The sequence below is a fragment of the Rhodnius prolixus genome, unplaced genomic scaffold, assembly GCF_049639745.1.
Source record: "Rhodnius prolixus isolate KJV_2025 unplaced genomic scaffold, Rpr scaffold_1, whole genome shotgun sequence".
Classification (NCBI taxonomy): domain Eukaryota; kingdom Metazoa; phylum Arthropoda; class Insecta; order Hemiptera; family Reduviidae; genus Rhodnius; species Rhodnius prolixus.
The window spans coordinates 42,812,668-42,826,282 of NW_027411581.1; the positions used below are offsets into that span (position 1 = coordinate 42,812,668).

The 13,615-nt window shown below is 33.8% G+C and overlaps 1 protein-coding gene across 3 annotated transcripts in view; it reads left to right on the forward strand.

Annotated features, from left to right (window-relative positions):
- LOC141460114 (uncharacterized) overlaps positions 1 to 13,615 on the forward strand; it is a 79,665-nt gene that overhangs the window by 35,977 nt on the left and 30,073 nt on the right. For all 3 annotated transcript variants that reach the window (XM_074139803.1, XM_074139793.1, XM_074139812.1), the window contains exon 4: positions 6,196 to 6,570. In XM_074139803.1, the coding sequence (XP_073995904.1) occupies positions 6,196 to 6,570 (375 nt within the window). The remainder of the gene's footprint in view (positions 1 to 6,195; positions 6,571 to 13,615) is intronic.

The following is a 13,615-nucleotide window of genomic DNA, read 5'->3' on the forward strand; positions in this document are numbered from 1 at the left end:
CATCTAGGAACGAGTCTATAGTGAGTGACAGAAGAAAGCAAATGTTGAATAAATTTTGCTTTTGGAAATGGTACGAATGCAATATAGAAAATTGAATTTCCTCTGAACCGATTTTGATATCGGAAGCGATGATGAAATTTAATCGGAATTTTCCGCATATACCTTCTTTTTTTTGTCACAAACACACGCGCGCGAAAGGAAGTGAGGGTGTGAGTGAAAGAAAGATAATAAGCTCAGTGGTTCCAGATATCCTGGGTTCTAGAGTTCCAATTGTTTGTTTTCTTCCAAGGAGTCTCTACAGCACACTGTTCGCTGATGGGCAGTGTTGTCTTTAGTGAAAGATCACTGTCTGGAAAATAGCAGTGCACTGAGAAGGTTACTGGAGCTTAATTGCTAAGCTTCCAATGCGCGTTTCCAAACGGCGATCAGATTTTCTGCCCCTGGAGTTTCATAAAGTGCACTGCTTTGTGAAGGGAGGAGAGCTCAAGACGAAAAGAACTTAGTTTTTGAGCCTTAAATAATAAAAATAAATTGCAATTATTAAATTTTTTAACTGAAATGAAGTTGGTATCCCTAATGAGTATTATAATTCAATTAGCTTCAAAACGAATGGATATCTTCTCACAATGGTCTCATAAGTAATGCAGATAATTCAACTTATTATGTGTAGCATTTGATGATTCGCTTTATCATCAACAGAAACCTTCAAGTAATAGTTCGATAACTACCGTGATAAAGAAGAGTTCATATACAAAGTATTGAAAATGACATTATTCTTTATTCTTAAAAATAAAAGTATTTCAATTTTGACCAATTCTCCAAACATTACAAAATTGATCAAATTCTTTTTAGGAAGATTTTTTATTTATTGTACCAAAAATTATTTATCAAATTTTATTTATCTGTGAAGATAAATCTTACTATTAAAAAAAAACCTATGGAAAACTCTATTTCCACAGTGAACTAGATTACAGAATTTGGAGACCTAAGGAAGATTTTTATCTTTATCTTTAGACTTCTCTTTTCTGCAATTTAAGAGGAATATGTTAGCTATGACCATCTGGTACTTCGTCTATAGTTGATCATTTGATACATTTTCAAAAAGATTACTAATTATATTTCAAGTTATACACAATCATGCCTTCTTCAGTTTCCAATTTGGAGGAATACCTCTAACTCAAGTTCTGTGATTCTTTTAAAAGAATGATTTCGTAAAGAAAATATATACATATGATTAAACGCCAAAAGGTACACAAATCAGCTAGTACCCAACATTTCATTCATGCTTAGCTGATATAATTTAAGTAATTTTGCTGCATTAACTTTTTCTTCACATTTTTTTAGAAATTATTAGATGTCACAGACCCTTATGCTGGCCCTTTTTATCTACAAAATATTTGTTCAAGTAGCACTGTAGATTGACTGTTATATCTAGTTATTTATAATAATCAAACTATTAATTACAGGTGAAAAAGAAAAACGTTATAAAAAATAAAAAAAAATTATGAGGCTAAAAAATTCAAAACCTTTTTTTAAAAAATGCTTATATCAACATACATCAATGATTTTGTTTATTTTATTTATTTATTTTATTTTATTTATTTTTTTAAATCGTCGGTTTAAGTTCATTCTTCGATTAAAGTAATTGTTATTTTATGTAGTAGTCAAACGTTTATAATAATAGGTAATAATTATCTGGCTTTATCGCAAATAATATAGTTTTCTTCAATTACACTCTCAATGTAGCTGTTCTTCTCACAATGTTGAATATATGTAATATATAATAAATAAGATATGCATATTTTTAGGACAGCTAATTATTCCAGTATTTTACTATAAGTAAAATTAGGGGGCCTAAATTAAATTACAATTGAGAAATGAATAATTATTGTTGAATAATCTACTTGTTATTAACTGTGTGTTATTTGTGCTCACGAATATTTCGGTAAGACGAATTCAAGACTGAAATATTCTGTTAAATCCGTGATTCAAATTTAAACAGTAGCCGACTCTAACTTTGTTTTTCTCTACTTTAACATGAATGTATATGTGACTACTAAGAATAAAGGGCATATTAAAGAGAAATTTGAAGAATAATTTGAAATGGAGTTAAAATAAAGTACCTATTTAAAAACGAAGATATAATATACATTTTATCATAATTATAACAAAATAATATTATGATCTGGCCAGCATAAGGGTCTGTGACATCTAATAATTTCTAAAAAAATGTGAAGAAAAAGTTAATGCAGCAAAATTACTTAAATTATATCAGCTAAGCATGAATGAAATGTTGGGTACTAGCTGATTTGTGTACCTTTTGGCGTTTAATCAACCCTTATACTTAACATTTTAAACTGTAAGTTTTTGTTAAAGAGATTTTTGTACCTTTTGGATAGATTTTCATTTTTGTCTATTTTACAAAGTTACTTATCTGCTTCACAGATTTTTTTAAAATTTAGAATAAGCAATTCTATCATTATAACCTGATAAGGTGTTAAGTCGGAACCGTAACTACCATTGGAGAGATCTTTTTAAAGAATGATTATAGTTGCCATCCTCAATAACAGTTTTTTTGAGAAAGCGTTTTGAATAAAATAGGAAGGTATTTGTACGTAAAAAGCAAAATTAAACTGCGATTTCAGTACTTCCTCTTAAGAGGAGTAAGAAAAATAAACTGCGATTACAGTACTTCTCCCTAAAAGGCAAAGATTTTGAATCGAACGACTATTCATTAATGTAAATAGGTTCACCCATTGATAATTTTAACGATTGCAGTACTTCCTCTTAGTAGGTGCAAGAGCATCAGCAACGTAGAGGAGCTTTAACCACTTATTCGTGCTAAATTTTATCAAAATCGGACAAAGCGTTACAGAAATATTGGTAATAATAGTTTTAGAAAGAGCCTTACTTGGGTGGGGCAAACTCCCCTCTTTATGAGGCACAGCGTTCAGACTTTTAAAGTGCAAATCTGTAAAAAATTTCAATTCGAATGACACTTCATTCATGACAATCGGTTCTCGTGTCGATAATTTGAAACGATTGCTATACTTTCCCTTAACAAGTGTAAGAGCTGATCGCCGCTTTAATGTTACGTAGGGGAGCCCTAACTCTATCATCCTACCAAATTATTTCAAAATCGGGCTAAGATTTACAGAATAATTAGTAATAATAATTTTGGAGGGGCCTTACATAAAGGGGGCTAACTCCTCTCCTATGCGATGTACAGCGTCGAGACCCCCAAAAGGCACATCTACATAAAATTCCGAATCGAATGACACCTCATTCATGAAAATCGGTTCCCGCGTTTAGGCGCTACGTAGTTTACAAAAAAGGTAACAACAACAACAACAAGAAGAAGAAGAAGAACAAGAACAACAACAATTTTTGAAAAAGCCGTTTTTGCTCATTTTCGGCAACTTTTTTCTCGAAACCTATTAGATCTGGGTTGTTGCAAAAAAATTGCAGCTATAAAGGAGGGTTTGCCCTATAATTTAAAGAAAATTTGGGAATTTTATCTTTTATAGAAAAAGAGAAAAAAATTGTCAAAGTTGGGTGTTTTTCAACATTACGCTTTTTCGTGCAGTTTTTGACGATCAACCCTTATACAACTGTCCTACCGGACAGTTTTAATAATCATAGGAAAGCTTTCAAGAGTCTGTTTACCATAGTTTTTAATTTAATTATTACTTCGTAAAACTTTTTTTTTCAAGGACAGATCTACTTAGAGCAAGTGCTAAACTTGTACTTTCACATCGCATTCATATTAGTTGCTGTCATTCCCACAATTATTATGTTCTTTCTCAAGGAATTCTATTCATTCGATATCTTTCTTCTGTCACTTAGTTTCTTGCGTGTAGGTCAATTCGTAAACGATTGCGGGACATTAAAAGGCTTACATTACAACTAATGCACCATCTAATTAATGTGCCACCTTTTATGGAGAGACTAACTCCAAATTTCAAGCTGCTAATACGACGGGAAGTGTTAATTGAGTGTTGTGTTAAAAACGACTTCCATATCCATTACTAATTAATCGATTTTCAATCACGGTTACCAAATTTTTACGATGAGAAATAAGGTTATATAATTCCTTGATTAAGCAATAGGTTATGTCTGTCAATCAGTGGAAAAGATTTGAGCTAAGTCTGACAATTAAAGCCTTGCTGTCAGTATCACTCGGATCTGCCAATCTGATATAAAAAGTCATGGGCAAACAATCATGTTTGGAAGTCTAATAATGTTTTTGTGTTCTGCCCCTACTTGTTCTGGTCACTTGTGTTTAGTGTTCAATATATTCCTGTGGGATTACCCTAAATTACAAAGTATAAAACATTCATAAATATGTAATGAATTCCTCTAGCCTTTGTACATTTATTTTATTTTTTGATTGTTTAACAAATATTCTACAATAAACGCAGGCAAATATTGTTTAAATTCTGTAAGCATTGTCTATAAATGTAGAATTAGGCTCACGGGAGCCGAACGGTTAGAGGCGAAGCCCGCAAAGCCGAGTATTGATGTACTGGGTTCGATTCCCTGTTTAGTCCTTGGATTTTATTTAATGATTAATATGATAACATTATAGTAAAGTACGAGTAAAGTACTCGTATGTTTGGTATTCGCCTCCGACTGCGACACCTAATTGGTAGTTACACGTAAAGTCTGCCTGAAGAAACAAGCATTACTTTAATTTACTTTTTTTTCATCTATAAATTAACTATAATATTGTACGCTCTTTTGTAACAAATTTATTGTCACACTATACCACAGAAACCACAATGCTCTCTCTAGACTATTCTATAAAACAATGCTTAGTCTTCTCCTAACATACGCCTGTCCATTTTAAATTGGGCCACTTAAACAGCAATTAATAAACTGCAAATCTATTTGGGATCTCTACTGTTGGGGAGCAATAAGCGATTTTACCAATGAAAAAATACTTATCAGGCGTAATGTTTGTTTTGGGGTTTTGTAAGGTGCGCAACAACAAGGGTCCTTTGCACCTAAACTATACTGTAGAATAGACACTTTACTACACAGCCTAAACTACACCTAGTCAATCTGATCGATACAAACCTAACGGTTGGCCTAACTCCTATTTTCTTCTAACCTAACTAACTAATGTTGGGGTGGAGTACTCGATATTCCTCGCACCCCATAGAGATCTAACCTAAATTTTAAAAAAAACCTATTTACACAAAATTTATATGTACACTCATATACTCATCTTATTAATTACATTCATCCTAATCAGGCGTAATGACCCTTATAAAATTGATCTACCAACTATCGAAGCAGATTGCACTACTAACTGTATATTTTAAACATTGATATTATCGATAGCCTACATCGATTTTCGGCTGGACAATCATCTAGTAGTCGACGAATTAAACCTTAATACTGAATAATACTTAGACAGATATAAAACCTAAAAATTAGCTGTGTAACACTCATTTTCTCTTAAAGGAATTCGCGTCATAATTTTTGATGATTTTTGGGCAAATGAATCTCTAAAAAGCATAAAGTTCATTCAATAAAGTGGCCCTTTCCTCAAATTTGGAATGCCACTTATACATTTAATTCCTATAAATGTTACATAAGTGATGAAGTCTTTTTGTACTTAAATGGCACGTTAGGAGGGAAAGCTGAACCAACCACTTCTCTGCCTTAAGAAGCAGTTATTTTTAGGAAAAAGTTTTAAATGAGTTCTAGATCTACAAGTGGACAGATAGCAAAGTTTAAAGAGAAGCAGTTTTCGAAAGGATTCCAGAAAACTGATCAATCGATTCAGTATAGGGTCCTTCCTAGGTTAGCTGATATTCCCAAAATCTTATTACCTTCCCATGGTGGTTATACGAGTTTCTCAGCTTTTGAGTTATGCTGCTCTCATTCGTGTCCACATATTTGTCAAACCAATTTCCACCACCTAAGAATACCAAAACGGGTAAAACTGAGAATCGAGAATTTCCTCAATTCAAAAAGAATTTTTTTCTTCTAGAATAAGTGAAAATAAAAGTGTATATGTATATTTCACTTGCATGTAATTAGTTGATTTTCGTAAAGCAGTGCTTGATGGGAAATATTGTAGATTTGCTTTTTCCTCCATTAAATAGTTAATGAAAACCCTCTTATTACATTTTCTATTTGATTGCATTAAATATTAAATTTTTGTTTGTTTATTTTATTTTACAGCGTGCCAGAGGTGATACAGAGGTAACTGGTAGAAGCCATTCCAGCCGGAACCCTCTTTTGGCATGGGCAACTGCTGGCGGTGCCGCACCCAACGCCTTACCAGGCCCTCTAACCGGTTCATTGCCGGGTACGTTACCTGGTTCAGTGTTACCAGGTGCAATGCCAGGCTTACCACTTGGACTACCTGCACCGCCTCCAACCATACCTCCATTTAAACCACTAGGAGGTGGAAATCCAAAGAATGTAAGCGTACCTCCATTTTCTGCTCTGCCGCCATCTATTGCCAGGATACCGGTAATTAACTCCAGGCCACCTGTACAACCGGCGCCTTTACTCTATCAGAATGCCATGCAAATGGCCAACAGAAGGTTTCAGGTCAGTAACTAAGTTTTCTTTTGTTCATTACAGTTATTTAGTACGTATATGGGCGGGGTTTCAGCTTGAAATGTTTACTACTGAGTTTACTTTCATTGACACAGTTAATGTCCCTTTCGAAACAAACCTTTCTCTAATGATTTCATGTCCTGTCAATAATATTCAATTGAGATATTTTTAGTAAATTAGCGATCCTAGAAAGTTGACTTGCTTTCATCGTGCTTACTTTCTCAAATTATTGTGAGAAGAAGCGTCACAAACTTAAAAAAATCAATTTTAATTTTAGCCTTACAATTTATTTTTAGAACACCGCTGAGTGGGGAATCAAATTTTTACAAACATTCACTCTCTAAATTTCTTTTTACTACAAACTGGATATTGTTTTTATACATCCTACAGACCGGCCATACAATAATTCAACAGACCGGCTTTGCAATAATTCAACCCTCTGTCTGTCTAAGCTCTGCAGGTTTTCGGCAATCCAAAGAGTGATTTTGGGTCAAACAGGGCACAATGAACTCGAATGTATTCTTCAAGAGTCTTCCTAGGGTAATTCTTTGTTCCTATTTATAATTAACAAAACATTAGTGAATTACATTAAGTCTCACAGCCGCTTGGGAAACAAATCTATAAGTGGTTATCTGTGATGTATGTATCAGCTACCTTGATCCAAAAGAATTTTGGATAATTATAATTACCATAGTGAAGTGTAACAACATTAAAACCTACGAAGTCTATTGTTAAATCAGCCTTAGCTGATGTTGCTCTTTTTAGAAATCATAAATAAAATGGGCAGCCAGAATAAAGTCTCTCTTGAATGAATGCCCGAATATTTGGGACAATGAGGCGGTAAAATGCTTAGCACTGAAAGTGTTCCGCGCCTTTCTCACGGGACTATGAAACCTTCTCAGATCGTCCATCAGAGATCGAGTGTATAACAAGTCGCTAGAGTGGTAATAGGGATGGTGGTCAGTGGCAGGTAAATTGCCTCCTACTTGACCAATCTTATTGCGGCATTTCTCCAGCAAGGCCGTGTGTCCATCAGGTTCAGTCTTTTCACGGGCCATTGTAGATGGAACAAACAGATGCATCACATGCACCTGGCAGATAACACCCTTGTACAGGTTCTGCCACGACGAAAATAAAACAACACTGCACGAATTGGAACAGGGTAAAGAGCTATTTTGGCTTAGCTTTCGGCTCTTCGGAGAAGAATAATCTACGCCTTCATATGTCGCCATAAAGTCTCTCACCAAACAGTCGGACTGAAGGAGATGCTCTATTTTGTAGATACTGCAATAAATCCACTGGTTCACGGTAGGCGTAGGCTTTTTGGCCAACCCTCGTAACCTATAATGTAACCTATAATTCCATGGAAGGAGTTAAGAGGTTACTGCACTAGACTCTGAACGCAAACGTTTAGAGTTTTAGACCATGTGGGGTAACGTTACATTTTCTCTAAGGATTAACTGTTATTAGCTGATGTAAGATGCTCGTACATAATTATTTCCTTAACTAGAAAACAGTGTCAGGAGGCCAAAAAGCACCTAGAATAGAAGGCTTCTGCCTCCAATGACTTCAATTATTATTAAAACACCAAGAGATATCCTTCACGAAAATTTCGCCAAAATTTGAGAATTTTCGAAAGTGGAAATCTGTTCAATATGTATCAACTTTCGTTTATTAAAAAAGTTTTCTCACGGGAGGAAACAGTTTTTTAAAGAGAGTCTGAAAGTTGGGATGGGCGTGCCGTTGCAAGAAAGAGCTATTGAAGAAGTCGAGTGATTTGGTAAAAAAAATAAAAATAAAAAATTAATGAAAAGACCTTTCAAGACATGTAATCAACGCAACAAAATTCATAAATTAAAAATAGGTAATAATAATAATAATAACTTAAAACTATCATTGTATCTTGCACTATTCATGTCATTATTACTACTATCAACATTCTTATTTTGCTGAACCATATTATTACTGTAACTCTTTAGTTGGTAAATAAAGTGGTCCTAAGAAATAAAAACGCTACTGTTTAGAATAATTGCTCTACATTGCTTCACCAGGTAACACTACAAATAGGCTTTGGAACGTGTAAAAACCAAAGTTAGGCAATGAATGAATCATATTGAAATATGAGCGGTTTATACAGTGAGCGAAACAAGCAGCGGAATGTCGGTTCCACAATAACTATGGCCACTTGCCTATCCAAGAAGGCAGGTCACCACTATGAAGCTTTCTCCTCGCACTTCGTTCAACTCTATATTTAACTTCTTGTAATGAATATTACAAATATATCTTACATAGATTAACCTATTTAAATGTTTGTTTTGGTAAAAAAAAAAAAAAAACTACTGGTAAAAACTAAGTGAGTTTGAAGCAAAGTAGAATCATTAAGCTCGTAAAATATCAACACCATTAAACATGCATTTGCATTTTTTAGCTAAACTGCCAAGTTTAAATATTCCTTGATAATTTTTGTAAAATACATATAGATAACTTTCGTGGACATGAAATTTACTTACTTTACTCTTAACATTAAGTAATATTCAAACACCCTACTCCTGAAACAGATCAACATAAAGATTACAAGCAGTAGCGCTGAGTCTTACAAAATGTTTGTTAAAAAAAAAAAAATAAACAAACAAAAACAAAAAATCACTTTGCTTTTGTCTTTTTTTATATTTACGCTTTGTCAGCACACTAATTAGCTTTTTGTTCAACATTTTTTAAAAATGTTGAGTGTTCCGCGGACCACAGGTTGGGAACCACTGGTTTACAGAAAGAGGAAGCAACGGGGTTAACAAGCAATGTTTGGGATTTTAATGTCTCTGTAGATAGAGACGTTTGAAACAAAATAATAAAGGGATTTCGTTCTTCACTGAAAAACTTCCCATTTCCGATCCTCCAATAAGTACAACGGGCAAATTTCATCTGTGCCATCACATTACTTCCTCGCTAGAGCAAAAGGACGGTTCTGCAGTCTTTCTAGACTCAAACAAGCTTTTGCATGGATTTGGCATCATATCTTGCGCTGGAAGCTTAAGAACATTCTCCCATTCACTTAATGCTTCATCATTGAACTTATCGAGCATCAGTACCTTCTCTTTCTTCTATCCAAAAGAGGTGGAGGTGCCTCAGCGGAGTATTCTAAACTTCGTTCTCTGTACAGTACGTATATTGCCGATTCTATTTTCCTCTTCAGACTGTTTTATCCATCTACGCAATGACACTGCAATTCTGTCCCTCACAAGAATCCTCTAATATTCATAACAGACCTTCATTACAATTTTTTGTCCTTGAGGCTCAGTTCAAGAGAAGGAATGTGAAATGAAAAACAGTTTTGAACTTTTACACAGCAGAAAATAACCTGCACTCTGAACTCTTCCTGTACCGCCTGCCAATATATTCCGCTGCCTTCGGCCGTACAATGACCAACGCCTGAGTGAAATTCTCTTATCAAACTGAAACGTTAAGAACTGATTGATTAACTGCCAAAGAGTTATCAAAAGACTTCTTGACGACTGATCGAATCTGACATTACTGGACAAACAATTGATTATTAACGAAGTCTTAGAACCCATCTAGGTATACGGAATAGAACTTTAGGGTTCTGCTAAATATTCCAAATTCAATCCCTCCCTTTATTATTTTGTTTCAAACGTCTCTATCTACAGAGACATTAAAATCCCAAACATTGCTTGTTAACTCCCGTTGCTTCCTCTTTCTATAAACCAGTGGTTCCCAACCTGTGGTCCGCGGAACACTCAACATTTTTAAAATAATAATATTTGACACGCGGCTGCATATGCGGCGACGGCGCGGTGGGTGGGACGTAGAGAGAGAGAGTAGAGCGCTTAAAAACGTCCAGGAGTCGACTAAAAAGCAAATGATGATGTGCGTGTCGCTTTGAGCAATCTCATCAATCAGGATTACCCATCTTGTTAGGAAAATGCAAGCTTAAAAAGCAAATTAATGTAATTGAAAACATAATCACAATGTTTAAAGTTTATTTTTAAGATCTAAAAGTACCTTATTGTGATATTGAACCGTGTGGTCCCTGCTAACAACCAAAATATTAAAATGGTTCTTGGTCATAAAAAGGTCGGGAACCACTGCTATAAACAAACTCCATAAAACTTTGCCCACTAATATAACTCTCACTATCTGATCACTCATAATCAGAAACCTCTCTTCTCGAACACTCTCAAAAAACCTCTCCCGCGACCTCCAGTATCAGTGCTCTCGTGATCTCCTTTAAACAAGTGACATTGAGTATCATTGTATGCTACTATTAAGGTAGTTCCTTCACTCTATTATTATTTTGTTTGTGTGGATGTATTTCTCTCAGCCTTACTCGTGTGGATTAGCAATATTTTTAAGAATAAAAATAGCCCTAACGTTCATAGACCAGGCGGCTATTTATTTCAGCTTGCTGCACATTTGCTGTTCTCTGAGATGAACTGCTCGAGAGAGAGCTGTTCGAAGTGCATTGATAGCTCGCCATTGGCTAACTTTGGATCAAATATAAACGGAGTTCTTATTAAATACCTTAATTATTGGTCTACTTTCTTTATAGCTAGTAATATCATTTAAGTCTGATCAAAAGAAAAGTTCCTGGGCTGTAAAACATGCAGGAGTGGTTTTTCGTCTTTGTGATTAAATTTTAAATTAACTTACGGGTTGCAAATGAAAATTAAATGTTACTGAACTATTTACTATTTTGAGAGAACTAAAATTTTACATTAATTTCAACAGAATTTCGTCTTTCTTCACTCACTTTAGTTTAAAGGTAAAACCAATATCTAAACTTTTTTTTTTAAAGAAAGTCTAGTGGAAAGTTCACTTCCATTTTCAAAAACAGTTTTCCTCGTATTTCTACCTGTAAATTGTAATTCAGAGATTGCAATATATGTAGCTCTTGTACATAGTGCAGAAGAGATATTAACCTAAGGGAATGTAGAGGCTCGTTATTCAAAAGTGTACTTTTATAAATAAGTAGGTAATAATTGAATTTGACAAAGTGCAAAAAAGGAAATATAGGTTACAATTTATTATGTAGGATACAATAAACAAGTATAAATATATTTTATGTGATTTAAAAATTCCATTGATAAAAACTAAATAATGACTTGTACCAAAGGCCTTGGCAGTATGTTTGCGGTTACTAGTGCTTTCTCATGGTCATTACCCTATGGACTTTTATTGGTTAGATTATTTTATCTTTAAATATTTTAAGCATTATTGTTTACATTTCTTTTAATTGATTAGTTTGAACGTTCTAACCCGAGGTGCCTAACCCGCGGGGCGCGTGTGGCCCGCCTTGAATAATTTTATGGCTCGCGAGATTCATCCCAATTTAACAAAATTTGTTTATTATCTCCAAATGGAACTGATTGACTTTCAATGTAATAATAAACTACGATTCCCTTACGATTAAAATGTAATAATAAACTACGATTCCCTTACGATTAAAATGTAATAATGAACTACGATCCCTTTACGATTACCATGTAATAATGAACACTTTTTTGAAAGATTAGAATCAAAAATAGATTTTTATAATACTTACGTCACAACAGAACAATTTTCTTGTTTGGGAAATCTGGCACAAAAAGTTTTGAGCGCCTTTGGGTCAATTTACACCTGCGAATCGCTTTTTTCCGAAATTGAAATATCAAACATAAAATTACACTACAAACTTTCCAAAAATATGAACATATAGTACTCATTTTCCTCTAGAATTGTGCACAATTGCAGCTTTCTAGATCAATTTTTGAAGGAGATTTAAGGTGATAAAATTTGGGAGTTTTGCATTTCCTTCATAGTTAGAATAGCTGTATCTCCTGTCCTATTGGTGCAGACTCTGCGAAAATATAGACAATTATAGTACTCCTCTGCCTCTTCGATAAATTTTTGGAATTTTACATTTCGGTCATATTTCCAATTGCTGTAACTCCTGTCTTATCGGTTTAATCTCGGCGAAAATTTAGACAATTATAGTATTTATTCTTCTCTACAATTGTGCACAATTACAGTTTTTTAGCTTTATTTTTGAAGGAGATATAAGGTGATAAATTTCGAAAACTTCACATTTCTTTTATTTTTTTAATAGCTGTATCTCCTGTCCTATTTTTGTAATCTCTGATGATTACTAATAAGCAATTTGACTAAGGAATCGTGAATTATGCGAGAAAGAATAAACAAAAAGATGCATTCCTATATTAAAAAGACAACAAAAATATTTAATCCCTCCTAGATTCATTTCCTGAAGCACATTATTAACGTTTCGCAACAGTATTAGGTTTTCAGGCGCGGGCCGTCATCGTGACACAATTATATCGACCCACTCGCCAAAAAATACGAACCTTTTTTTAAATGTACAAAGTTTCACTTTAACAAGTTGTAACTATTATTTATTGATTATTAATTCAATTCGAAAATTGTAATATAAAAATATTTTTTAAATTTATAGTAGGTATTTGGTTTTAATATTTTTCGGAGAACATATTTAATATTTATTCATTAAAATTAGAGCAGAAAAATTCTAATAGATCGTAACAAATACTTGAGTAACATTAGTCATATATCTATAACATTCTAAAGGTCAAAAATTTAGGTGAACGAAAAAATTATGAAATGTAAACTAAAACTACTTAAATCATTTTTTTTCTTAATTAAAGCATTACATTTCTAAGTCAATTACTATACCAGGTTATGTCGCCATCGTCCCCATATTTATTTACTGATCTCTCGCTTCTTAGTGAAGTAATTAGCTAACTGTATATAATAATTGGTGTCTGCAGAGGCCACAAGGGAGCGTTGACACGGCGGCACAATTTATATTTCTTTTCTTGCATATACGAGGGTCGTTTGAAAAGTCCGTGCAAAAATAAAAACTACTTAATTTTTTGGGGTAAACCTTTTTTATTTTTCAACATAGTCTCCTTTTAGGCTTATACACTTCGTCCAACGCTGCTCTAGTTTGTTCATCCCTTCCGAATAATACGATTTGTCCAAGTCTGAAAAATAGCCATTCGTTTCTGCAATC